Below are 27,747 nucleotides of genomic sequence, written 5' to 3'. Positions count from 1 at the left end.
TATAAACAGTTGTGCCATTTGCAAATAAGGACAATTTTATTTTTTCCTATAAAATCGATATGCCGGCCGGGCGCGGTGGCTCACGCCTGTAATCCCAGCACTTTAGGAGGCCGAGGCGGGCGGATTACAAAGTCAGGAGATCGAGACCATCCTGGCGAACACAGTGAAACCCCATCTCTACTAAAGAATACAAAAAATTAGCCAGGTGTAGTGGCAAGCACCTATAGTCCCAGCTACTCGGGAGGCTGAGGCAGGAGAATGGCATGAACCCAGAAGGTGGAGGTTGCAGTGAGCCCAGATTGCGCCACTGCACTCCAGCCTGGGCAACAGAGCAAGACTCTGTCTCAAAAAACAAAAAACAAAACACATAAAGTTCCAGTACTATGTTTATGTTACAAAGAGTGTTTTAAGCTTTAAAAAATTGTTTCGGTGAAGCTTTATAAAAGCCTTAGGCATTATCTTGGTAGCATCAAACAATAAATACAGATGCACTGAAAAAGAAAGTTTTCTTTGTTCAAATGGTATAAATTTGTTCTTGCTTACTCTAAATACCTTTGAAGTATTTTCCTTGCTACTCTTTTTACAAGACTAGTCTCATACTGCTTTATTTCATACCGGAAAAAATGCTGATTTATTTTCACCAGCTCAAATTTGTTTTTCTTTCTCGTACAAGTCATTTATTTTTTTATTCAGGGTTCTGAACAAGGTTCAACCAGTCAAGAACAGGCCTTATCTGCTCAGCAAGCTGCTGTTATTAACCTTACTGGAGTAGGAAGTTTTATGCAGTCACAGGCAGCTGGTAGGTATCTTCATAACTTTATATGCTGAATTTACTAAACATATTCAATCTATTTGGGATCTCACCACTTATTTTCTTTTCCTTCCCTTGCAACCAGTAAACAGGAAAAAGTAAAGCTATAATGTGTGAACTATTAAATTGATTAATGGCTGAGATTTTTTTCATTAATTTGATAGTGCATTAATTAAAAGAGCTTTGACTTAACATAATTACCACAGTTGTGTTTTCCTTGTGTTAGTTTACTGGCAAAATTTAATAATTATCCACTTTACTAGGTTACCAGAGCTGTTTTCAGTGTTTGCCAGTAGTTATGTTAATTAATAACTTTTTTGTTTTCCTGGGTTAAGACTGAATTTTTCTAGATTGCATAATCTTTTGTTTCATTCTGGTAATTTGTAGTTGCATAAATGACTTTAAGTCTTAATGGACAACAGCATAACTTATGTAAGCCACTATTATCATTTAAGAAAAGATTAACTTCTCAACACTTCCCAGCAGTAAATGGTGAACTAAAGATTACTCTTAATGATTCCTGTCAGTTGAAGATAATTCTAACTTTATACTTAATTAAAAGAGTAAGCCACATGTATAAGAAAGCTGTAAGAGTTTGAGGATTGAATGAGTGACTGTGTTGTCAATATCTTATCACTGTGGGCTTACTATGCCTTTAGAAGTCTTTTAGAATAATCTTTATTTTGGAAGTAAGTAATCCTTACATATAAAGTTCCAACTCAGAGGTAGTAAAGTTCCAACTCAGAGGTAGTGAATTTCCAAAGAGAAGTTTATGTAATTATATACCTTTATCAGCCCAGTTGTGAATTTCCAAAAATAGCTCTAGTATAATTTAGTGACAACTCTAGTCTGAAAAGTCATGAGAATGTTCCTAGCCACAGATTGCCATAATTTGAGTCCAAGTCACTTAAATCATGTTGGCCTTCAAACTTCCTCATATGTAAAATAAGTGTTGAACTGATTACTGGGGTTCCACTCAGCTCAAAAAATAACAAACAATGCTCAGTCTCAGTTCATCACCTCTGTTGTTAATAGAGTAGTCTGATATTCATTGCAACATCTTTTGTTTAAAGCAATTGTCTGTCTACCAGCTTTGTTGTTACGATAGTTTGGATTTCTTCCATCTCCCTTCTCCTACTGTTGGTTATATTTCAAAAATAATGTACTCTTCTAAACAAAATAGCACCAGTATCAAATTTTATACAGATGCAAGAGAGGTTCAGTGCTTTGACACATAATGCACTCCCTTCTCTGTGTCCAGAAAGTTCCATAATCAGTGGTACCCCCAACTAACAGGAGACCATATACTAAATTTATTCTGAAATGTCTTATGATTTGATACTTAAGATTAATCGTACTGCTAACTTTTCTATTATTTCATTTTCTGTGTTGTCCTTTTCTAACCCTGGTAGCCTTCAAACTTTTTGACTGGCCTGCTTTCCCCTTCTCCTCTCTGTAGTGTTGTCTCAGCTTGGCTCTGCCGAGAACAGACCTGAGCAAAGCCTTCCTCAGCAGAGATTCCAGCTCTCCTCTGCCTTTCAACAGCAGCAGCAACAGATACAAGTAATCCAGCAACTTCACTCTGATTACATTTTTAAAGATACTCAGCTCCAAAAGTACCTCAAAATAACTTGCTTTAGTTTTATTTTACTGTCTTTTAAGACTGTACAGTAATTGGTAAATAATTTAGCAAATTTTATTTAAAAGTCTTGACATTTTAGCCAGTCAACTTGGAGCACTGAATATATTTTGTACATTTAAGCCATACTCTTAAAATTTTTCATGAAGTGCTGGTGGCACATTAACATACATTTTTCTAGTATGCAGTGTATTTTGAAATAGACAGTTGTAAGTGCCAATTGTTAACTTTCTAATATTTTATTGCAGAAAAGTGTTCCTATTAGTAAATGTCATACCTGTTTATTTAGAAAAATGTTATACCATCATTTTAGGAAGGAAAGTCAGCATATTATAGTTGACTATCTTGATATTCAGGGTTGTTTTATATTGCTATAAACTATCATTATACAACAAAATGGTAACTGAAGTTGCTGAGTTACTACAATATAGACTGGCAGGGCAAAGTAACAAATAATTTTGAAGTTTGCCAAGAATCATTTTTAAAGCCCTCAGCAGGCTTCTGTGCCACTGGTGCTGTTTGACTGTGCATTGTCTCAATGTGGTATAGTCCCTTTTTGTTATCTTGGTGCTTTCTCCCTTTTTCAGTTGTGTTGTTTCGTCACTCTCAGGATAAGCACCTTTCCACACCTGCCTGCATTTAACATAACTCGATTTTTTCCCTCCCTTTTGCAGCAGTTGCGATTCTTGCAGCATCAAATGGCTATGGCAGCAGCAGCAGCACAAACAGCTCAGCTACACCGTCATCGGCATACAGGCAGCCAGTCAAAAAGTAAAATGAAGAGAGGCACGCCAACCACTCCAAAATTCTGAGTCTTGCATTATTTTTTGTTCCTTTTTTAAAAACACAAGAGCATTGAATCAAAAGGATTGAGTTTCTACTTTTTGTTTTTTTAATGTGTCAGTATTTTACATTGCTAGATGTACAAACTTTATACAGAAGCACAACCTTATCATTTTTAAATAAAAACAGGGAAATGGTTTAACAAACTAGGGTTGGTTTGCCTAAGTCATTGCTTTTTAAAAATGGTTTCACTATACATTATATGGAAGTGACCTAAGAAATAATAGAAACATCTTTCAGAAGAATGTAGTTTGATATTTATTTAGTATAAAATGTTTGTGCACAGTGTTAACAAATACAATTTTTACAAATCTGTTTTGAAAAGTGGCTATTTATTTGGGTTTCATACTCTTAATTACTTCATCCATCAATTTTTTAACTTCTTTGTGTCTTGTAACTGCTCGGCTCATGCAGTCCTGAAGTTTAGCTCCAGTTAGCCCGCTTCCACCTGAAAAATTATTTTGCCAATACTTTTAATCTATCACTGCTTTTCAAAAAACATTAATGTCATATCAAATTATGAAACAAAAAAATTGGATAACATAAATCAGGGTACAGTCTCAAGATCTGCAAGTTAGTTTCACAAGACCTCCAAGTGATTCTAATGTATATCTTAAGTTTAAGAATCACTGACATATACCATTAAGATGGAAGAAAATTTGAGGTAGCTAAGAAACTACAGTAAACTTAAATTAGGTAAATGAAATATCCCATATTCCATTTGGCCCTCCCTAATTTAAGGCTCACACTGAGTTTTCATCTACATATGTTTAGGACTGAAGTGGCAGGAACATGCCTGGTTTGTGAAGACAACAGAGCTTGCCTTCCTCATCCATTACTATTGTTAAGGTTCCTGTTGCCAGATGTTCCTCCTCTCCAGTAGGGTCAACTATAAGCAAAGTGCTATAAAAAGAAAAAAGTATAAGTTATCAATCCATGGAACAAATTTTACTTTAAAAATACTAAACATACTGTCAGCCTCCCAAGTAGCTGGAATTACAGGTACACACCATCACACCTAGCTAATTTTTGTATTTTTAGTAGAGACAGGGTTTCACCGTCAGGCTGGTCTCGAACTCCTGACCTCAGGTGATACCCTGCCTCAGCCTCCCAAAGTGCTGGCATTACAGGCATGACCCACCATGCCTCGCCCTGCTCTACTATTTCTGAATGTGCTAAAATCCTTGGAAAATACTGAAGATAGCTTCAGGTAAATCTTTAGTGAAAGAATTAGAAATTAACATTACACAGGTATAAGTAAACCAAGGAACAGGTAAAGTGAACACAATTATCATCCAAATCAGGATGCTTATGAAAGCAGACAGGTTGACTAGAAATAATTGTGCAGGGACAAGTATAAACTCAAGTGTCCAGGGAAAACTAGGATGTAGAGTCACCATAGCACTTCCTGAAGAGTTAGAATGCTGAACATCAATTACCCAAATCTTAAATATAGAAAATTTTAAAGTAAGTTTGATTAACTTACTCATCAAACACAGCAAAGGAAGTTGCAACTGGATGAGTTCTAATATTCAAATAACTTTTCTTCTTTAAATTAACTTCTGCTAAAGCAGTTTCTTCATTTATAGTAACTTCAGGCAACTGTACTAAGAAAAGGCAAATTTATAAAGTAAGTCTCTAAGAAACAAATGGTTTTTAAGCTTTTTTTTTTTTTAAATTCACCTTTCCCTCGATTGAACTTGCCCAGAACATTTCTTTTTAAAAAGCACCTTACAGCCACTAAGGTAAATACAGAGGATATACATTGCTCTTCACAACATCTGACATGCCTACCTAGTGCTTATTGCATAATTTTTTTAAGTTTAAGAAGTCAAAATGATTTTTTTTTAAATTTTTAGAGATAGGGTCTTGTTATGTTGCCCAGGCTAGAACTGAATTCCTAGCAATCTTCCCACCTCAACCTCCCCAGTAGCTGGGTGGGACTATAGGCATGTGCCACTGTACCCAGTTTTGAAATGAAAATGATTACTAATAGATAACATGTCTAGCTAATTTGTATATGCCAGGTACTGTTTTAAGCATTTCCACATTTTCATTGTATTCACCTAATCAATACTCTTACAAACTAAATACTATTATCCCTATTTTATTATAGATAAGGAAACTTCAGCACAGAGTGACAGAGCCAGGAATCAAACCTAAGTCTCTGCTTTAACCACTCTGTTACAATATTGTGCTAACTTCATTTTCTACCTCCAATTCACTTAACCACTCTATTATAATATTGCTGTGCTAACTTTATTTTCCACCTCCAATTATTTGTTCCTACCAATTCATCATTCACCAATGATAGGGAATATGCACAAGTTATTGAAATCTGTAACTAATCAGTCAACCTAGACTCCTTGCTAAGAAACTTCACTATTACTATGTCCTCACAGTAAAAACAACAGAATCCATTCTAATTCTTTTGGCAATATCACATAAAGAACTATGAGGATACTGGCAGATCTTCACCAATCACCTCGCCAGAAGTTACAAGTTTTGTCTCCCTCTCCCACCATTATTAACACTATTATGGAAAGGACTGAAGTCCTAACCTAAGTAGACGGGTACAGTCAAAGCAGCACTCTAAAGAGCATTTAGTTAGAGAATATACAACTATCAACTGTATTTGGAAAGTAATGGCAGTATTACATTCATTAATTTGGAAGCATACGAAAGCAAATGTACATTAAAAGTTTCACAAAACAGAACATTCTAACCCATTAGTGGGAATATTGCCGTTTTTGTAAGGCTGCTTACCATTTTTTAAAGCCGCTAACAAAGCAAATGTGCAGGCATCCAAAATGTTTCCATCATAGTCGAGGCAAATGAGATCACAGTATAGAACCCAGGCAAGCTAAAATAGAATTAACACAAAAGGAAATTAAAGCCTTTTATTTCCTAAAGGCTTTATGGAACATGCTATTCGCTTAGACTTAAGAACCACAGAACCCTTGGTTAAACAAGCAAGATAACCTTCCAGGCTCAAAAACCTTAAGAAAATGCTTTACCTTTTTCAAGTAGAAAACCAGAAGAAAGTGGACAGGTTTGGTGAAAGCTGGCTTTTGATTGCCAAGCTGACAAATGACAAACATGTCCATTTTCCTTAATGGAGCTACAGATGTAGAAGGAATTTCCATTCTTAGTGGGAGGTTACAGATAAGGAAGATGGTTTTGAAAGCCCTAGCTAAAATTCAAAATGCACTTTCCCATAATACATGAAATGTTTAGGTTTTACAGTGCTAACGTATCAGTTTATGGAAAGCCTCTCTAGGTTCTAATCAACCTAGTTTTACATTTTCAAATAGACTTTGGAATCTACTGTGGATTCACCAAAAACATATGTTAATATGATCAATGTTATAATCTGCTATAAGGAATAAAAAATGATTGAACTTTTCTCTAAAGGTTAAGGGGGAAAAAAAATTACTTCAGTTTAAAAGGTAGCTCCCAGACAGGCGGTAAGTTAGTCAAACTTGTTTTTTATAAACAATATGGTTCACTTAGAGCATTATAGAGTAAGAAATGACTGAATCTCTAAAATCTGTAAAGCAGCCATATTTAAGGCTACTTTGATTGGTGATTTTAATTTCCTTGTTCCCTTTCCCCCACAGAAAAAATCTCTTCAGAATTAATAAGAACTTATAGCTTCTCTATTCCTCTTACCTTCCCTGGAGAAATGCATAAGTCCTCTTTCTGAATTATCTGTGAACTTGATTTAATGACAAAGAGCAAAGTAAATGAAAAGTCAAAAACTATCTGAAAATGAATTACAGTAAAATTTTATCATGGTGCTCTTACTTTTCAATGACATCTGCAATGAACTGGCTAGCCACTTGGGCCTCTTCTCCAGGAGGTCCAGACCGGAATCTCGATGAACACAGGGGTGGTAGATCCACATTAGGAACTGAAAGAAACACTCTGCAGCTATGAACTAAAATTTTTTTTTTTTTTTTTTGAGATGGAGTCTTGCTCTGTCACCAGGCTGGAGTGCAGTGGCGCGATCTCCGCTCACTGCAGCCTCCACCTTCCAGGTTCAAGAGATTTCCCTGCCTCAGCCTCCCAAGTAGCTGGGATTACAGGCATGTGCCACCACGCCCAGCTAATTTTTTTGTATTTTAGTAGATGGGGTTTTACCATATTGGTTAAGATGGTCTCGATCTCCTGACCTCATGATCCACCTGCCTCAGCCTCCCAAAGTGCTGGGATTACAGGCGTGAGCCACCATGCCCAGCCTAAACTTTTTAATTTATGGATTATTGAAGTGTTAAAGGTATCAATCAACAGTAAAGGCAGCTGTGGCCATGGACAGGCTTTTCTGAATAGAGTACATTGTAACATAGTTACATTCTGCTTGGTCTCTGTAAGACTCCCAGGCATGAAATTTGTATTTTTCTGACTTTTTTCCCCCCATATGCATTTTTTAAAAATCTATTTTAGACTTCAATTCTCCTAAATCCTTTACAAGTTTTCCTGGTATCTTTCAAAATACCTCAATCTGTAACTGAAGATAGACCCTCTGCTAACATCCAACTGTTTTTCTCATTTAAGAAAATGTTGGTTCCTACCGTAAAGAACAGATGGTTCCAAGACAAGAAAAAAAATAGCAGTTGTATAAAGCAAAGAATCTTTATGGAAACAAAAAATGTGCAATGACAGTTCTTTGAAAAAAATTCCATTCTATTTTTTTCTTTTGAAACAGGATTTCACTCTGTCACTCAGGCTTGAATGCAGTGATACAATCATATTTCATTGTAGCCTTGACCTCCCAGGCTCAAGCAATCCTCCTGCTTCAGCCTCCCAAGTAGTTGGAACACAGGTGTGCACCAGCACACCCAGCTAACTTGATTTTTTTGTAGAGACGGGGGTCTCCTTTGTTCCCCAGGCTGGTCTCGAACTCCTGGGCTGAAGCAATCCTGCAGTCTTGGCCTCCCAAAATCCTGGGTGTGAGTCACCACACCCAGCCAAAGTTCTATTTTCTTGGTTAGTAACATATGAATATATAAACAAAAATTGAGCAAGCAAGTTTGATAAAGATTAAATTTATGAAATTCTATATCCTGCTATTATGCTATCTTTTACTAATACGGAAAACTTTTGAGGAATTTGTTTTATTGTTAAATATTTCTGAATATTAGGAATAATTTTCTTTACATCAACTCAACTAGGACTTAACTAAAATTATTATTAAATGTGTTAGAAGTATTAGTATTAAAATTACAAAACCATTTAACTTACCAACATATCCTTTATCAGGGGCATCTGTTGGTGGTGCTGCAAATTCCTATAGTAGCAAAGAAATGTTTCCTATTGAAACAAGCTACTGAAAAATTATGAAGACAACTTAGCAATCAGTTATGGAAGGCTCTATCAAATATCAGCTTAGGGAATTGTGCCAGGGCCTCTAAGGACATTGGTGCTGATCCTCACAGTAGCTGTACAAGATAAGAAGGCACTATAGTACAGTGGACTACACTATAGTGCTGCTCATCAAGATTACCTGGAGATCTTTTGAAAAATAGTAATTGAGTTTGTGCCCCCACCTAGTAGCCAAGAATCTTAATTTATTCCCCACATGGTAGAGCCAGATTTAGGAATTGCTGCTTTAGTGGTAAACAGCAAAAGCTCAGCTGGGCGCGGTGGCTCACACCTGTAATCCCAGCACTTTGGGAGGCAGAGGCGGGTGGATCACCTGAGGTCAGGAGTTTGAGACCAGCCTGGCCAAGACAGCAAAACCCCGTCTCTACTAAAAACACAAAAATTAGCCAGGCGTGGTGGCAGGCGCCTGTAATCCCAGCTACTTGGGAGGCTGAGGCAGGAGAATCACTTGGAACCCGGGAAGCAGAAGTTGCAGTGAGCCGAGAGCCTGCCACTGCACTCCAACCTGAGCAACAGAGCCAGACTCCGTCTCAAAAAAAAAAAGCAAACGCTCTGCAATTAGCAAGCCGGTTCAAATGTCAGAGCCACATTTACTGGCTAACTTTAGGCAAGTTATTTAACCTCTAACCTTAAACTCCTCATCTGTCAAATGGGAAGAAAATAGTGTCTACTCCTAGGGTCTGTTAATAAGGGCCAAATGAGATGAACCTGTTAAATCCCAGGCATAAAACCCGATAAGGAGCAAGTTCTCAAATCGTATTGTTATATATCACTCTAGGTTTACCAAAGAAGAATCTCAACTAAGTGTTAAATAACACAGGGTGTATTGTAGTGAAAGAAGCACAGGCCTAGGAGTCAGATTTATGTCTCAAGTTTTACTTATGAGTCTTATGTACCTGGAGAGGTTACTGAACCTCATCTATAAAACAGGAGGTGGAGAAAAATAATAAATGATTGTTGTAGGGATTAAAGTGGATAATTCTTTAAAGTGCCTAAAAAGGTGTCTGGAACATAGCAGGTACTCAGTAAATGGTAGCCATTATTCCCTCAAATTTTTCTTTTCAACAATTTCAATTTTCCACACATTTACACAGATTACATGTCATCACTGGCTAAAAGGATGTCACCAAAAATCTGTTAATTTCTCAAATGATATAACCAAATGTTTTAAAAATTAAGGGTGGCTAAGATTTTTAAAGTTGTTTCATTTTGGTACATTTGACAAATGTTCAGTCATTAAACTTGGGTCATATTATTTAACACTCATAGTGAAAGCTCTTGGGAAATTAAATATTAAAAACTGACACCCAACTGTCAAATCAAGAGTGGAATTATAGGTGTATATTACAATCTAATAAATAAAGCTAACTTTGTAACTCACATCTCAATAGGACATATTTAGATTTACCGCTTTAACTCCACAGATTACTGTAGTATTTCCCAACTTCACTAAAGCAGAACCATCTGCGGTACTAATGGAACCTGAAAAGATAAGCAAAGTGAAAAGTGCATGAAAGGAAAACAGCTACAAAATTATCTACATAATCATTAAAATTAAGTGTTTTAGCTTGCTGTGTATGATTATCTTGCTGCCCCTCTCAGTTGCTTATGAATATTTCGTTAGAATAATTGATTTTTACATAACTATTTTAAATTAGTGTTTAAATAATTATTCACCTGTCCTTGAATTTGTGTTAATCATTTTACATTCAGTTACAGGGCTTTTGTACAGATAAAAATCTCTTCACACAAAAAATCATCCAATTCTTTAGACAAAGAGAATTTGGCTGAAAAACTGTTTAGGTGGTTCAGAGACTAAAACTTGGGAATATCATACAGTTGAAAATGGAAAATACATCCTTACCTATGTTGACAGTTGTGGTTCTGAATTCACCAAGTTCTCTTCCATCAGGACGGCAGTTCTCTTTCTAAATAAATGTTTATATAAAAATAGATTATACCTATTACATATTTTACACATCTATCACAAGTTTTACACACACCAGGGGAAACACATTAAATGTTACTTCAAATGGATTAAATTACTTGAAATGTATCTTTAAAAGCAGCCCATTGTTATCAAAAGGCAAAACATGTACATAACTTTTTACTCACCAGAAATCTCCTGTAATACTCCAGAGGTTCCACAGTTCTGAAACACGTGTTAAAAATATATCTGAGATAAACTGATGAATCTTAACATAAATCCAGAAATTGGCAAAGATCTTGAGTGTTGTGATGCAGCATACATCTCCACAACTTTTAACTAAAAGTAATTCTAGAAAGTAAAAATCCTTGCAGTAGCAATCACATTCAATTGCTGTCCTTAACTCTGCCATAAACGATTAGAAGATTGGCGTCTAAAAGCCCTTTGCGTGAGCTCTTTAAAAGCGGATTAATCTAGGTGTCAAAAGAATCATGTCATTCTTGCTCTGAAAAAAGGATCTAGTGATCATGAATATCTTACTAGATAACTCAGGAAACAAAAAAGGTACATCTTTATTTCCACTGTAACTGAAATTTAGCATATTCTTCAATTATGACTGTAGGCAATAAACCATAGTAACATTAGCAGTACCTGCAACTTTAACAACCACAGAGACCACAGATGTCTTCATTTGTACCCTATAGCTATATAAGGTATGTTCAGGCTCACTGTTACTTTGAAATCCCAGCAGTTACTACTAGTCTCGCCACTAGATCTTGTTTAAGAAGGTTAATTTTAAAGCAAGTATATATACTACTATATCATGTCTTCGGAGTTTATACTTATAGATAACTATTTCAACATAATGGATTTCCTTTGGAATCCTATTTATCCATTTTTTAGAAACTTTAAGAAAGTCCATTGGCTTCACACACAAAAAAACCTTCCAAACGAGGCATGATCCTTTTAGAAATAAATGACGGGAGAGGGAGAAGCAGGCGGTATGTGGCTCTGATGCAACAATCTTGATTGACTGACTGACTGAGACAGAGTCTGACTCTGTCGCCCAGGCTGGAGTGCAGTGGCGCGATCTCGGCTCACTACAACCTCTGCCTCCCGAGTTCAAGCGATTCTCCTGCCTCAGCCTCCTGAGTAGCTGGGATTACAGGCGCCCACCACCATGCCCGGCTAATTTTTACATTTTTATTAGGGACTGGGTTTCACCATGTAGATCAGGCTGGTCTCTAACTCCTGACCTCAGATGATTCGCCCGCCTCGGCCTCTCAAAGTGCTGGGATTACAGGCATGAACCACCGCGCCCGGCCACAATCTTTAAAAGAGTACAACTATGTCTCCTGGGACTGAACATTCACTACACACCACGCTCACGAGCGCTCGCAGCGGGCATGGAACTCTACAGAGTCCTTTCATCTCTCGTTTCATTGGGGGGAAGAAGCCCTTTCTTTTCACTATAACCACCTCCAGGTCCTCCCACTCGTCGCCTGCTTCGACGAGGAAGGAAATGGCACCCCAACGGGGTCGCCCTCCGGGTGAGAGAATCCCAGCTAAGAGTTAAAGGAAGCTGCCGTTCACCAGAGTACAGAACTCGACCCGCCAACACTCACTTGAACCCAGCCGCCATCTTCCCGCCCGCGCGTCTGCGCCTGCGCCGCTCCTCGCCTGCGCGCCTGTTCCGCCGCCGCACTTTCGACACGGTTGCCCAGGCCGCTCACGCCACAGGAAACGCCAAGGTGGGGACGCGACGAAAGGTCCCTGGCCCGCCTTCGCATCGACTTTCCCCTGCAGAGACGCCCTTCTAAGTTTGCTTGCCTTGGACGTATTTTGACGAATCTGCTGTTAAAGAAGGAGCCGGTCTCCGTCTTTATTAAAAAACTGGTGCTGTAACTCAGAATAACGCCAACAGTTCAGAGATAACAGGGTTTCCAGCGAAGAATCAAGCAGTGCGTGTGGAGCGTTATTCCAATGTTTCTGCGTATTTTTTTCCGCCTGTGACTTAGGCTGAGCCCTGGCCTTGCCTCTTCACTGGTCAAAGGCTCCTTGCTCCAGCACATGAGAAACCTGGTTTTTTTTGTTTGTTTGTTTGTTTTGAGATGGAGTCCCGCGCTGTCGCCCAGGCTGGAGTGCAGTGGCCGGATCTCGGCTCACTGCAAGCTCCACCTCCCGGGTTCACGCCATTCTCCTGCCTCAGCCTCCCGAGTAGCTGGGACTACAGGCGCCTGCCACCTCGCCCAGCTAATTTTGTGTGTGTGTGTGTTTTTAGTAGAGACGGGGTTTCGCCGTGTCAGCCAGGATGATCTCGATCTCCTGACCTCGTGATCCGCCCGTCTCGGCCTTCCAAAGTGCGGGGATTACAGGCGTGAGCCACCGCGCCCGGCCGAGAAACCCGAACTTTATTTGCGCTCATTGTCCCACCACGTTCTGCTCTGCATCAGCTTGTGTTGTAGACTGTGTCGTGCTCAAGGCTGCCATCTCCCTCCTAGGCGGGGTTACCAGATAAAATACAGGATACCAAGTTAAATTCGAATGTCTGATAAACACAGCATTTTTTTTAAGCATGAGTATGCCCCAAATAGAGCATGCAATTAGTTGTTGCCAGAACCTGGAGGGAGCTGGGAAGACTTTACAGATAGATAGTGGTGATGGTTGCACAGTATTGTGTATGTAATTAATGCCACTCACTATTGTAAAAATGATTCAAATGGCAACTTTTTGTTTTATTTTACCACAATTTATAAAAACTAGTGTAACCAGAAACCTTTAACTGGATAAGTTGTATGGTATGTGACTATCTTAATAAGGCTGTTAAAAACATAATTAGGTTTTTTTGTCTGAAATTAAAATTAAGTAGACATCTTACATACTTGCTAAACCTGGCGCCCTGCTACGGAACCTGGCGCGCCTCTCCACCGACTGGGCGCCGAGGGCACGAGAGCGGCGTTTTCTCCGCCTCGCCACGCGGGGGCGCTGCGGCCAGCGGGCGCGACCTCTGGCGACGGGACCGAATCGCACGGGCGCGCTTCCGCTTGTGTGTAGGTGCGGGATTGGGCGGGCGGCTCCGGCATGGAGAATGGCTCTGCTTCTGCTGCAGCTGGCGGTACTCGGCGCGGCGCTGGCGGCCGCAGCCCTCGTGCTGGTGAGAACAGGGATGGGAACCCGCGCAGGCCGGGGCTCACCGCTCTCCGGGAGACTGCAGCTCCTCAGGCGTCCCCTCCTGCGCGCTACCCGTTCTCAGACAAGTCCCTTTTCCCCTAGCTTCCCCCAAATACCTGACCTCGGAGTTTCCTTTCCTGGAGTTTCACTCTCCTTTTCTTCCGTTCTTTAATTTTCCTTTGGAATCTTATCTCTTTGTGTGGTCAGTTTTTCACACTGGGGCGCACCCACCCAGCCTGGCATCGTCGCCGCTTCCCTCGCCCCTGGTGCCCATGCCCCCTGCCCACCCGCTCTTTCAGCCTCGACCTCTCCCAGACTCTCCGGGACCTGCAGCCGCTGCAGTTCTGCTCCACCCAGGGAGGTCTCCAGCCCCAGAAGAGGTGTGCTCCCTAGCATGCCTCCTTTGCTGATGGGGTTAAGCAGATAGAGATGACGGAGCCCTTACTGACAGCAGCTATCTGTTACAAATGGGAATAAATCCGTGGATCGATGAGACCCACTAGGGACGCAGGGTGAGCGAGAGAGACGGGCCTCAGGCCTCTTGTCAGGGGCCCGTGTGTCCCAGAATTAAGCACCCTAAATATAATGCCCATAAACAAGGCAGGACAATAGAATTCAAACTCGATTTTCTTTGCCATTGCTCTCGAAACACAAAAACATTGTAAACTCTTGCTGATTGTTACGTGGTAGAAAACTGGCCAAATGAACTCTCTCCCGCGTACCTTGGAATGAGCCTGCCCTCTAGTTAGTAAGTGGAGAGGATTTCAGCTTCCTTCACATTCAGATTAGTCATCTAGACAGCACTGCCAGGAAGGCCACCCTGCCATCTTTCCAGAAAATGTATAAATTTACAGTTTAGATAAAATGTAATGCATCCTTACTTCTTTGTTAATAGTATCTGGGTAAGAGAGGAGTCCTCTCTTGCCCTAACTAGCGGAGATTTCAGGGTTTGGAGCTTTTTTGTTTTTTCAAGTTTTTGAGCAAACCAGGATTTATTTATTTTTTATTTTTTATTTTTTATTTTTGGCGGTGTACGGGCGGGGAGTGGATTCACACATTCTTAGATTGAAGCTGCCTTACTTTGGGTCTTTTGCACAGATTGTATGAGATTGTACTGACGGTATTTGTTCCCACTAGCTTGAAGTGACAAGAGCTACCGTTTATTGAGTGTAGTACTTACTATATGTTCAGTGTTGCACTTGGTTTAATAGGAGTTATCTCATTAAATCTTTAAAATAACACTGATATATATGTTATCATTATCATTATTTTACTGGTGAGGAAACAAGTTGGAGAAATGAGCTCGTGTACTCAAATGTTACACAACTAGTGAAACTTAGGTTTTTTAAATGCCAGAGCAAGAAATAATTTAAAAAATAATTTTTCACAGCTTCATCTTTTCTTCATATGTATCCACTCTCCGTTCTTATTTTCTCACAGTCTCACCTCCTTTCTGAATTATTTTAAAACAAAATTCGAAGATATTTTATCTTTAAATCCTTAGCATTTATTTCTAACAGATAAGGTCCCTCTTTTTAAAATACCACAATAAAGTGGTCACAGATTTATGTTTATTCTGTGATTTCAAATGCCCCCTCAGTTCACTTGCCCTCACTTGTCTCATATATGTGTCTGTTTGTTCCAATCAGGATCCAAACAAGTGTCACACCTTGTACTCCGTTGACATATTCAGTGTCTTAATCGGTTAAAAGTTTCTCCTCCTCCTTTTTTTCTTTTCCTTTTTTTTTTGTTTTGTTTTTGTTTTTGTTTTTGAGACGGAGTCTGGCTCTTGTCGCGCAGGCTGGAGTGCAGTGGTGTGATCTTGGCTCACTGCAACCTCCACCCTCAAGCAATTCTCCTGCCTCAGCCTCCTGAGTAGCTGGGATTACAGGTGCCTGCCACACCACTCCTGGCTAATTTTTATACTTTTAGTAGAGACGGAGTTTTGCCATGTTGGCCAGGCTGGTCTCGAACTCCTGACCTCAGGTGATCCGCCCTCCTCGGCCTCCCAAACTTCTGGGATTACAGACGTGAGCCACCATGCCTGGCCTTTTTCCTTGTCTTTAATATGATCATTTGTCCCGTAGAACTTCTCACAATTTGGATTTCTTTGATTGCTTCCCCTTAATGCCTTTTAATATCTTCTATCTCAGATTTTCTATAAACTGGTAGTTAGGATCGAGAGACCTGATCAGATACATACTTGATGTGTTGTTTAATCAAGAAAAAATTGTGAATGATGCTTCTTCCTTTCTCTTGTGTCTCATTAGGAGTCATGTAATGGCCAGTTGCCTCTGGTGTTAAGATGGATGTGTGGTTTCAAGTGTTGCCAGCCAGACCCACCAGTTTATAAAGTTTGTCATCAGCCTGAAGGTTTTAGTAGTCATTGAGGATCATTACCTAAATGCTTTATTTCATTGTGGGTTGCAAAGTGAAATATTCTGATTGTATCCTTCATTTATTACCTAGAGTTTTGTAATGAAAGAAATCTCATCCTCAGCTATTCATTTACCCTGAAATATTTTTCATACATATAAAACGCAAAATAAAAGGCAAATTTTTGAAATAATGAGATGGTTCCTGCATCTTATCCAGTTTTTGTTTTTAGTATCATTGTGAATTTATGATTTACAGTATTTTCATGGTTTGATCCATTGCAATAATTTTTTTTGGCAGGGGGAGGTGGGAGGATGATCAGATTCTTGCATCATAGGCCACTGAGAGCCCCTTCAGGTTGACTAATTTGTCCTTTCAGCATAGCCCTTGTAATCTTTGATAGCGTCTTCAAATTGGTCATTAAATTACAAATGAGTAGCATTCCAAAAATTTATAGACTGTTTTGAAAGCAGAAAGTGTACCAATAGAAACAATGTAAAAAAAAAAAAATGGTTATTTCCAAAGCTTAGCTCCCAAGTGCCTATGGAAGGGAGCCTGTAAGTTAGATACTTCAGTAAATGCTGTATTCTGAAATCAAATTCGAGTTAAGTATCAAAAACATATTCTTAAACATTGTTGTCCCTACTTGGTACTCTGGGGAATCTTCCTTTTATATCTTGGGTCTGTCTGGTCCTCGATGGGAAGTCTGCCCTCACCCCGCATGTTCCAACTGCAAAATGGACTTGTCCTGTCACATATAGATTCCAGGTAGAGATAGGACCTTACTGTGTGTGTGTGTGTGTGTGTGTGTGTGTGTGTGTCTATGCATGTAGACACGCTAAAGATCAGAGGTTTAGGGCACCTAAGAGTAGACTGGTCTTCCTGTAGTGACAGATCTCTCTTGTAGCTGGGATGATGGAAGCCTAGGGAATGATGACTGGGAAGAGACAGAGCCTCCCAAGGCATCAGCACCTTACTGATGGAAAAAAGGACAGTAATTCATTCCTAAGTAGGGGACTAGTTAGTGGACTCACTATTGCCTAATTTTGGAGTCACCTCTAGATTCAGTTAATGAACTGAAGCCTGAGAGTGAATATTCAACTAGAAGAAAAGTAGATGATGTATTCTAACATAAATACAGAAAAATCAGCAAAACATAATTTCTTTTTTGTAAAAGACATGTATGTCCGCTTTTAGATTTCCGTCGTTGCATTTATAACTGCTACAAAAATGCCAGCACTCCATCGACATGAAGAAGAGAAGTTCTTCTTAAATGCCAAAGGCCAGAAAGAAACTTTACCCAGCATATGGGACTTACCTACCAAACAACTTTCTGTCGTTGTGCCTTCATACAATGAAGAAAAACGGTGTAAGCCCAGTTTTGATTTTTTTGGTAAAGGGTAGTTTGGAAAGAAAAGGAAATTTAAAGTATTTGACTTCACCGTCTTTGCCAAAACATTAATAGATGTGGGCTGTGTCACGCGCACAGTTGGTAATTGTTGTAGTTCGGCAGAGAGGGAAGTGAATATTTGCTCTCACGAATAGGAGCAGCATCATGAGGCAGTGGGGCTGGAATGTTCTAGAGAGGTAATAAGCAAGTTGTGGACGGAAGGCAGGATTCCAGATGGGAATGACCGTTGGGAGAGTACCAGAGGGGCTTGTTAGATTATTGGGACTTTTTTCTGTATGTAAGCTGAATGTGCCGGGCTTGGAAAATCATTTTCAAAAGCGATTTTTAATATATTTTTTTCTTTAAGTGCCTGTGATGATGGATGAAGCTCTGAGCTATCTAGAGAAGAGACAGGTATCATGTTTTCTCTTTTAATATGATATCTCCAATTAAAACTAGACCAGGTCACCAACTTGTGGACCCCAAGCTAGATGCACTGTGAGAGGCAGTCCCAGCAGCACTCCAATTGCTGGGCCACCTGCTGCTCGGCTTGTTGCTATCCAAAAGCCCGGCACGTAGCATGCTACCTCCAGAGGCAGGTGGGTGACCCAGGACAAACCAGGAAGCGGCAATTTCTGTTTCTGTGCCCTCCTACCCATTGTTATCCTGTCTTGCCTGATGATATATTTAAAATTGAGTGACAGTGTATGTCTGCAGACTTCGTATGATGCCACAATGCTGTTTCTACTTTTGTGACTTATAAGAAAAGGTATATTGTTGTTGTTTTTGCTGTTAACTTTTATTCTCTTCTCTCTTTTTTTATTTTTTGGTTAACTGAGTTTGAATAAACAGAAAAACTAAGTCTGAATGAACAGAAAAAAAGATATTTTTAAAAGACTTACACTTACATTGAAATTATTTTGCATTTCTTCAGTATTCTCGAGAGTCTCCCCTCACATTTTCTTCCTCTTTTCCCTACATAAGGAGAAGAGAAATAATACACAATCTTCTTTTGTAACATTAGCTGCCATTGGAATCTCCTTGGAGGGATTAAGAATTAAGTGAGTTCTTTTTTTAAAAAAAATTGTTTTGATTTACTTTGATTTTAGATTTTTTGTATAGAAGGGAAATAGAAGATTCACTGAAAAAGAAAGGGCCGTATTACCTTATTACCAACTCCAAAAATTCAATTTAGAGAAAAGAAGAAAGGAATTGAGCCCTTAATATGTATGAGGCTTCTACCTCTTCAATTACATGTAATCTTTACACCAGCCACATAGAGTAGGTTTTTCTGTTCTCTTTTTTTAATCCGAAAATAGGCCCAAAATGTTAAGTTGCCCAAGGTCATTAGGCTAAGAAATGCTGCGGCCAACCTGGAATCTGCCCTCTCTGACTTCAAACCTCAAGAGCTTTTTTCTTGCACACCGGTACCCTCTCAGATGTGCTATAGCACCACAAGTACCTGGCTTCTTCCAGCACCAAGGTACAGGGCAGACCAGGGAACAGCAAGGTGACATGTAGAGATTGAGTCAATATTCACTCTCCACCTCTACCCAGGATCTCTCTCTTTTTTTTTTTTTTTACTTAGCCTTTTTATTTTATGCGGTTTGTGCACTAATATTTATATTCAAGTTTATATGTATCAACACTAAAGCAGTTTTTTAAATTATTGATAATTTTATTAGAATACTTTATGGCAATTATGCCAAATTGTGTTATTTTATTTTTGTTTCTTGCAGAAACGAGATCCTGCGTTCACTTATGAAGTGATAGTAGTTGATGACGGCAGTAAAGATAAGACCTCAAAGGTAAATACACTTGCTTTCAGAACTGACAATAGATAGAAAATAGAGAACAATTTTACACATGTGAAATCTCACTTTCATTCACCAAGGGACCCTAAAACTGTGCCTGACACTCTCCACTGTTACAGTGTAGATAGCAGAAAAAACAGATTTCGTTTATGGAACTTCTCCATAAGACCAGGGAAGCTTTGAAGATTGCCAGATAGGGAAGAAACATACCCACACACAGTTCCTCCTGGCCTTTAGGGTAGGAACCTTCCTTGCCTACCAGTTTGTGCTTCCTTTTTCCCTAAGCGCAGTTTCTTTATGCTCCATCTTGCCTTATAATTTCTAAAGCAGTCACGCCAATAGAAACCTGCCTTCATACCAGCCACTGGGAATCAGGTGTGTCCTCTCACATGCACAGAGAGCACTGGCAGGATCTGGCCCAGGAAGGGTAAGTGCTGCACTTTGAGTAGTATGCTGTGAAAGTTATGAACACAAGCCATCTCAGCAGTTTAGTGATACATGCAGGGAATGGCATGGAAAGCAAACTTCGGACACTTGCTGCTGAGATTAGAGAGGTAGCCTAGACCCAGCTGAGGCTGTGCATCTTCTCCTGAGGAGCACTTTTTTGGTGGCCCTTGACCTGTGAGTGGCCAGCTGCTCTGCTGGAAGGATCAGAGATGCCCTCCCAGGGAGGACAAGCAAGGGAGGGGTTAGCAATTGGCCCCACTGCTCCCAAGGTTGGGAGGAAGTAGAAAGTTGAAATTATATTTAGTAGAAGTTTTTATTTAAAACAAAGACACCAGTTTTCGCTAAGCTAAATATTTATGGATTCCCTGTTAATGTCTTACAGTCTGAGAGGTGTGAGGAAAATTTTAGGTGTGGCTCTTGTTCTTGAGGTGTTTCAGACTAAGGGGGCACAAATTATAGTACAAGAGAATACTGCAGTTGTACAGTGATGTTTATTATATCCTCAAACAACATAGCAAAAAGGTGAGTAGGCACTCAGTAGGAACTCAGTTCACAAATGGTGGCCGAGTGACAGCTGCTGCCCTGTAAAACGCCGTGCTACAAAACTTCAGTGTGCATCCATTCCAAATAGGTGTGGCTTCAACAATGTTATATTCCTTGAAGCTCCATACAGACTCTAGAGGGAGCTTTTCATCCTAACATAGTAAAGTCTTATTAGTTCACTTAGCTACTCACACAATGACTTTATCTTCTTGGTTTTGGAGTCTTATGATGAATATCAAGTATTGTGCCATTCCAGAGTAAACATCTACAGCACAAATAACTGTTCTTTGAACAGATGTTTCTTCAGCTGTTAAGCAGGAGTCAAGAGTTCTGACTGGTACTAAAATACAAAGATGTAAAGACCATTTTCTGCCTTGAAGGAATTCACATCTATTAATAATACTGGAAATATGCAGTAAATAATTAGAGCACTATGTGTTAGACATTTTTATCAATTAGGAACTGTATCATAGAGTGGCTTAGATAATAAAGACGTTTAATTATCTCATCTGCCAGGAAGTCTGGAAATAGTTGATTCCGGAGTTGGCTTAGCATTTTAACAGGATCAGGTTGCTGGATCCCGATCATTTTCAGTCTCACGCATTCCTTCATCACAAAATGGCCACAGCTACAAATATTACATGTCCTGGAGTAGTAAGGGACAGCCAGGACTTTAAGAATCATCTCTGGGCTGGGCATGGTGGCTCATGCCTATAATCCCAACACTTTGGGAGGCCAAGGTGGGAGGGTGGGAGGATTGCTTGAGCCCAAGAGTTTAAGGTTGCAGTGAGCTATGATCGTGCTACCGCACTCCAGCCTGGGTAACGGAGCAAGACCCTGTGTCAACAAAAAGAATCATCTCTGCGTGCCTCTCTCCTTTTTAACTAGGAATGACAATCTTTATCAGAAGTCCTCACCCCCCCTTTAGTAAAGCCCACACCCAAAGTTCACAAGCTAGAACTTAGTGACATGACCACCCAAGCCTGCAGGGAGGCTGCAGAAGTACTCAGCAAAGAGGAGTTAGACCAGTCATGGTTCATCCCCTAGCGCTTCACAGTTGTCACTATGCATTACTGGGGCCATAACAGGAAAGAAGGAGGCACTGTTTGCTGGACTGGCAGTTAGTTAACAGTGGTACAACAGGAGTGTGTACACTGGACCATGGCTGCATTTGCTCACTGAGACTGATAGATTTCAGCTATATGTCAGATACCAGAAATAAAAATCTTTGCTTTTAAGTAGCCGACATTTACAGTTGCATTATGTGATGAGTAAAGTAATAGTGGAATAAGAACATGCTTTAGTAGTACGTATTGCTGTTAGAATTATACTTTTCTTTTTTCTGGGGGAAGGTGAGGGTGGGCATGGAGGCTAGAAAAGAGAAATGGTGTTTGACTGAGTCTTAAGCTGGCCTGACAGGTGAGGAAGCTGGAAGACAGTGTTCTGAGAAAAGGCATACAAGTGTAAGACCGTGGTATGGTCTGGAAATCTCAAATACTGCTAATGTACATGGTACTAATGGGGCGGCCTCAGAAGCTGGCTAAAAAGGTGAGGGCTGAATCACAAAGGATCTCCTATGCTATGATAAGGAACTCATATGTGATGCTTAGAAGCCGTGGGTCATCCTTGAGGGTGTTTGAACAGGGCTTATGTGAACCGATTTCCATATTAAAATGCTCCTCATATAACTTTAGGAATGAATTAGGGAGTCAGGCTAGAGATGTGGAGACTTTCGGGGATAAGGCCCTGAACTAGGTCAGGAAGATGTGAGGATGGCATGAATTTGAGAGGCATTTTACAAATCAGTCGGTGAGTTACAGTAGCCAGTGAATTGTGATGCGTGATAGAAATGAAAGATGATTTTCAGGCTTTCAATTTGAGCAACTTAGTAGGTGGTGATGCCATTTGCTGCAGCAAGGAATATAGACTGAGCAGGAGTGGGAGAAGGAGATGAATGAAATTCTGGAGTTTTTATTTATTCAGTATATAACTACGTGACGCAGGACAGAGAGTCTGGGCTCTAAACAGACATGCGAGATTCATAAATATAAGGTGTAATTAAGCCCATGCAGTGACTCCCAGTGAGCTTTTATGTTGACAAGAGAAGATGGCCAGGGGTTTCCCATTAGCTGTGTGTACAACGTAGAGTCGGTCCTTGTGAGCATTATCAGCGTTTAAGGAGCAAGCCAAGCAAAAGGAGTTAGTGGTGAAAACTTAGGAACAGTTAGAGGAGGGCAAAGGCCGGATGAGAACAACTTTACAGCTGCCCGTAGAGCTGGTTGTCAAAGGACAGGGTACCTGATGGACTAAGGTTACAAGGAAAGGGGATGTGGAAGAGCAAAGGGCATGAGCCATACTACAGTGGACTGAAAAATAAATGGGTGATGAAATGCAGGTGGCAAATATAGATCACTATCTTATGACTTTGATTATAAAGCAGAATAATGGCAGTAGTTTGAGAAAATAGTGAAGTCAAAGGAAAGTTTTTAGGATGCTGGCAGCTTGAGCAAGTCTGAGGCTGTGGAGCCAGCAGAGAGCAAGGGATTGAAGATTTAGAAGAGAAGTTACAGCATGGATATCTGCTGAGAGAGAGGAATTTGAGTGAAAAGATTCTGGGGAAATGGTCAGGATATAAACAGCCTCTCTGGGGAGTAAGATCGATTGCAGACCAGAACAAATACAAAAGTCATTAACCAGTGTTGAGGGCCCAATCACAGGTTTGTACTAGTCAGATAGCACATGGCTTTTGTGGGGGTTTTTTTTGGGTTTTTTGGGGGGTTTTTTTTTGTTTTTTTTTTTTAGCAGCTCAGTAGCTTAGGTAGAGGGGTCAAGAAAAGAAGATCATTGTCCACTCTGGCAGTTCCTCTGCAGGAAATTGAACTATGATTTCAACCTAGTAAGTCAATGCCACCAAGAATTCTACAGCTCCTCCAGGTCATCAAAATGTAGAGTGGATATAATCTAGTCACAAGAAGGGGTAAACTCCAATAGCAGTGTTTGAGCCAAAGCAAGAAACATGGCTTATATAATTCTCTTAGAATCCAAATTAATTTTATTCTGACTTTTATATAATTTCACAGGTAGCTTTTAAATATTGCCAGAAATATGGAAGTGACAAAGTACGTGTGATAACTCTGGTGAAGAATCGTGGGAAAGGTGGAGCGATTAGAATGGTAATACATATTTTCAACATTTTTATCTAAAATATAAAGGTATCTTGAATAATGTCTTTTGCAGACTTGTATGTTTGCTCGCTGCTTGAATACCGGCATTTCAAGTTAGTGATAACATATTTTTAATAATAACTTCATGTTTTTAGTCAAATTTTATATTATGTCATATCTATAATATACTGGGTGATTTTAAAATATATTTCTGTTTATCTTAAAGTTTAAAATGTTACCATCTACTGCTGTATCTTTGATAGAGTTACCAGATAGTAAGCTTATGTGGTTTCTTGCTGTTTAAAAATGCTTTTTTGTATTAAGTTTTACCTTTACGAAGGTATGCTGTTATGCATGGTAGCATAAACTAAGATGAATTTGACTTGGGTCTATCCTGATGAAATGTGCAGTCTAATAGAAAAAGTAAGCATTTGCATAAGTAAAAAAGAAGATTACAATTATGAGAGACATGCAAATAAAGTGCTAAGAAATTTCAAAAAAGAGGTTACTGTCAGCTGAGGCGTATCAGGTACGAATCAAGCTGAAAGTTTAAAAATCAAGATATGTGAAAGAAAACCTAAATAATTGACATTGAGGTTCATTTATTTATTTTTCCCTCATAAAAAGAAGTCTAGAAGTGGGCAGTCCAGGGCTTGTTCAACTCCACAGTCATCAGAAGTCCAGGCTTCTGCCGTTTCACTCCTTCCCCATGCACACAGGGTGACGCCTGGAGCACAAGCCATTGTGTCCACATTCAAACAGGAAGGAGAAGGGAAATGGTCAGGATACAAATCATCACATGTTGCCCTCCTCACAGTGTCTTATGAGTTAGGGTCTATTAGTTTGATGATTATATGGATGAGGAAAGTGAGGAAAGAAGGTAAAGTAAATTACCCAATGTTTTCAGATGATAAGAGGTAGAGTCGAGATTTGGATGCAGTTAGTTTCACTCTGAAACCCATGCTTTTAACCTCTCTGATAATTATAGAGAAAAGACTTGAGAAAACAGCACACCATGTAGCAAAGCCAGAAAAGACAGAAGTAGGAACTCTTTGGATATGTACTAGAAACTGATTCACTTTGGCTGGGTCATAGGATATATGAAACAGAAAGAAAGTAGGATTGATGCAATGTCATGGTGGGCTTTAAATCTATTCATTTGTTTCTTTATTCAGCCAATGTTGTACTTTCATTAGAGACACGGAGATGAAAGACACCTATTCTGTCCTTAAGGATATCACAGTTTAGTAGGGAGACAGACCATTGCCATACAGTGTGGTAAATGCTATAATAGAAGTATATGCAAAATGTTGGCACCACCATCTGTTGGGGGGAGCAGCACAGATGTCCCTGAGGAGGCAGATTCTGAGCAGGATCTTCAAGGAGGATTAGGACTTAACCACATACAAGTTGGGAGGGCAGGGAGCCTAGACAGGGAACATGAACAAAGGCACGGCAGTGTGAAAGAACATGCCACAATGAAGGACCCACTCATGGTACCCATGTCTTGACTGTGGAGGTAAGGCTGGAGGGGTGGGTGGGTTCAGGTCACAAACTGTAGGCAACGGGCTTTTACCTTTTTTACCATTGACAGAGTCACACTTTAATCAGCCAGCAGCAAGTGTAGCAATATTAGGCAAGGTATGATTAATATTTATTTGGATTATGATAGTGACAGAAGAGAAGAAAATGAGGGGATAAATGTGAGAGCTATTAAAAGGACATAGAATTGGGTCTGGGGTCAGAGAGAAGAATGACGTATTAAGCCATTCTTACTTTGCTATAAAGAAATACCTGAGACTGCATAACGTATAAAGAAAAGAGATGTGATTGACTCATGGTTCTGCATGCTGTACACGAAGTGTGGTGCCAGCATTTGCCTCTAGTGAGGGCCTCAGGAAGCTTCCACTCATGATAGAAGGCGAAGGGGGAGCAGGTGCATTATATGGCGAGAACAGGAGCAAGTTAGCAGGCAGGGTGGTGCTGCACACTTTTAGACAACCAGATCTCATGAGAACTTGCTCACTGTTGCGAGGACAGCACCAGGCTATTCATGAGGTATCCACCCCCATGACCCTAACACCTCCCACTGGGCCCAACCTCCAACATTGGGGATCACATTTCAATATGAAATTTGGAAGGGACACAGATCCAAACTATGTCAAATAAGTACCAGTGGCCTTGTGTAACAGGGAGGATGATGATGCCATTAATAGAAGGAATGAAACACTGGAGGAGGAGCTAGTATAAGAGGCAGTTTGTTGAGTTTGAGCCATATTAAGTTTGAGGCAACATGCAGTGGTATCCAGAATAGCCTAGGAGAGAGGGTGTGAGTGAGTCATCCGCATATGTCAGATGATAGTTGAACCTGAAGCCATTAAACTGTCAAAGAGGAGGTTACAGAGAAAAGGAGAACCAGGAAATCTTAAGGCAGTGAGACACATGAGAAATAATGGGCATCACATATGACTGAGGAAACACAAATGGGAGTTGCTGTAGTAGACTGCCTTTTCAAGGAGCTGCGGCGAAGTGAAGGCCATAGACGGTAGAACAGGAAAGTAAGCTTAAACAAGTTTGATCATGTATCATTGAAATTAGTCACTTACTGGTTTTTTGCCCCATTTCAAACTAATAGCTCCAGGTTTTTTTTTACCACCTCAGCCTCCCAAGTAGCAGGGACTACAGGCACGTGCCACCATATGAGGCTAATTTTTAAAACTTTTTTGTAGAGATGGAGTCTCACTGTATTTTTTTTTTTTTTTTTTTTTTTTGAGACGGAGTCTCGCTCTGTTGCCCAGGCTGGAGTGCAGTGGCCGGATCTCAGCTCACTGCAAGCTCCGCCTCCCGGGTTTACGCCATTCTCCTGCCTCAGCCTCCCGAGTAGCTGGGACTACAGGCGCCCGCCACCTCGCCCGGCTAGTTTTTTGTATTTTTTAGTAGAGACGGGGTTTCACCGTGTTAGCCAGGATGGTCTCGATCTCCTGACCTCGTGATCCGCCCATCTCAGCCTCCCAAAGTGCTGGGATTACAGGCTTGAGCCACCGCGCCCGGCCTGGAGTCTCACTGTATTGCCCAGACTAGTCTCAAACTCCTGAGCTCAAGCAATCCTTCCACCTCAGCTTCCCAAAGTGCTAGGATTATAGGGGTGAGCCATCTCACCTAGCCTTTTGCATTTGTTCTAACGGGTGTGATTAAAACGACATCACAGATACTAGTTAGTGAGCTTATTGTACCATAGAATAAATGATCTGGTTTCTCTCTACATTTATATATGTCTTATCTATAGTCACACTATGTTGTGTTACCAAAGCAATTTTACTATATCAAACTGTAAATATATTTGCACTTAAGACATAAGGAATTCACTCAAATACACCAGAGAAATTAAAAGTTGATGTGCAGTTTATTTCTGTATGAAATATGCACTCATGGAGCCATAATTTGCACAAAAGACCAGCCAACTCAGCATTGAATGGCATAATTTTGCTGTTTCAAATACCGCAAATGGCATAAAATAACATTTGGATTTATGCATAATTCTTAAATTTTATTGACACTCTTTATTTTTTTACTTAATTAATTTAGTAAACTTTAGATCCCATAATAAAGGATACTAAAAACCTATATTCCTATGATACATTTCACAGCATATCTATATTAGAATATTTAATCTGTCTATAAACATGTTCTTTATATGTGGTTCTAAGTAGCCCCTAATTCATTTTAAGCATCATGACACGATAAACATATAATATGTATGATAGGTACTGTCCCTTTTTATTCTTAGTGATGCAGAATATCTCTAATTTGTCCAAACCTATTTTATTATCTTGGTATTTTCCAAGATATTTGTAGTATGAATTCACAAAGTTTTTAAAATAATGAAGATAGGCAATAGGAACATTTGAGAAGATCTTAATATACAGGTAATTTGTTTTCAGTGAACTCTGGCCTCCTTCCACCATCTCATACCTTATCTTTCACTCTTAGGTATTTTAAGTAGAACAGACTGAAATGTCATTGAATTTAACCTTCATTTTAACCAACTTTCTTTCACTTGAAATTTTAAAATACAGGGTATATTCAGTTCTCGAGGAGAAAAGATCCTTATGGCAGATGCTGATGGAGCCACAAAGTTTCCAGATGTTGAGAAATTAGAAAAGGGACTAAATGACCTACAGCCTTGGCCTGTGAGTATAAGAATGTAGTTTAAATAACATTCAGTCAAGAATGCAGG

At 39.8% G+C, this 27,747-nt stretch overlaps 3 protein-coding genes across 35 annotated transcripts in view; 2 read left to right on the top strand and 1 right to left on the bottom strand.

The window, feature by feature from the left end:
- The window catches only part of SUPT20H (SPT20 homolog, SAGA complex component), a 50,413-nt gene extending 46,796 nt beyond the window's left edge, over nucleotides 1-3,617 (top strand). For 21 of the 31 annotated variants that reach the window (XM_003913771.3, XM_009191788.2, XM_021929553.2 and 18 more), the window contains 3 exons: nucleotides 694-799; nucleotides 2,271-2,374; nucleotides 3,125-3,617. In XM_003913771.3, the coding sequence (XP_003913820.1) occupies nucleotides 694-799; nucleotides 2,271-2,374; nucleotides 3,125-3,262 (348 nt within the window). In that variant the 3' untranslated portion in view covers nucleotides 3,263-3,617. Of the gene's footprint in view, nucleotides 1-693; nucleotides 800-2,270; nucleotides 2,375-3,124 lie in introns of those variants that run through there. The other 10 variants (XM_009191801.2, XM_009191795.3, XM_003913772.3 and 7 more) reach the window with 2 other exon arrangements.
- EXOSC8 (exosome component 8) lies at nucleotides 3,528-12,691 on the bottom strand. Its single transcript, XM_009191803.4, has 11 exons — nucleotides 12,231-12,691; nucleotides 10,794-10,830; nucleotides 10,543-10,606; nucleotides 10,087-10,160; nucleotides 8,538-8,583; nucleotides 7,101-7,206; nucleotides 6,966-7,011; nucleotides 6,060-6,156; nucleotides 4,780-4,900; nucleotides 4,090-4,196; nucleotides 3,528-3,741 (listed from the first exon to the last, which is right to left on the bottom strand). The coding sequence occupies exons 1-11, from the start codon at nucleotides 12,245-12,247 to the stop codon at nucleotides 3,626-3,628; spliced, it is 831 nt and encodes a 276-aa protein (XP_009190067.1). The 5' UTR covers nucleotides 12,248-12,691; the 3' UTR covers nucleotides 3,528-3,625.
- Nucleotides 12,692-13,626: 935 nt separating this feature from the next.
- ALG5 (ALG5 dolichyl-phosphate beta-glucosyltransferase) overlaps nucleotides 13,627-27,747 on the top strand; it is a 50,826-nt gene continuing 36,705 nt past the window's right edge. The window contains exons 1-6 of one of the 3 annotated variants that reach the window (XM_003913775.4): nucleotides 13,627-13,759; nucleotides 17,350-17,521; nucleotides 17,910-17,956; nucleotides 19,282-19,350; nucleotides 23,427-23,519; nucleotides 27,587-27,700. In XM_003913775.4, the coding sequence (XP_003913824.1) occupies nucleotides 13,694-13,759; nucleotides 17,350-17,521; nucleotides 17,910-17,956; nucleotides 19,282-19,350; nucleotides 23,427-23,519; nucleotides 27,587-27,700 (561 nt within the window). In that variant the 5' untranslated portion in view covers nucleotides 13,627-13,693. The remainder of the gene's footprint in view (nucleotides 13,760-17,349; nucleotides 17,522-17,909; nucleotides 17,957-19,281; nucleotides 19,351-23,426; nucleotides 23,520-27,586; nucleotides 27,701-27,747) is intronic. The other 2 variants (XM_017951186.2, XM_009191784.4) reach the window with 2 other exon arrangements.

The sequence above is a fragment of the Papio anubis genome, chromosome 15, assembly GCF_008728515.1.
Source record: "Papio anubis isolate 15944 chromosome 15, Panubis1.0, whole genome shotgun sequence".
Classification (NCBI taxonomy): domain Eukaryota; kingdom Metazoa; phylum Chordata; class Mammalia; order Primates; family Cercopithecidae; genus Papio; species Papio anubis.
The sequence above is the reverse complement of the archived record's forward strand: the minus strand, read 5'-3'. Positions and strand labels throughout refer to the sequence as shown.

Excerpts from the sequence above, each read along its gene's own strand:
- EXOSC8 (XM_009191803.4), bottom strand. Across the intron at positions 7,012-7,100 it reads ATTGCAGATGTCATTGAAAA|TTCACAGATAATTCAGAAAG; the intron begins GTAAGAGCACCA and ends CATTAAATCAAG. Across the intron at positions 4,197-4,779 it reads TCCTTTGCTGTGTTTGATGA|CACTTTGCTTATAGTTGACC; the intron begins GTAAGTTAATCA and ends TTCTTTTTATAG.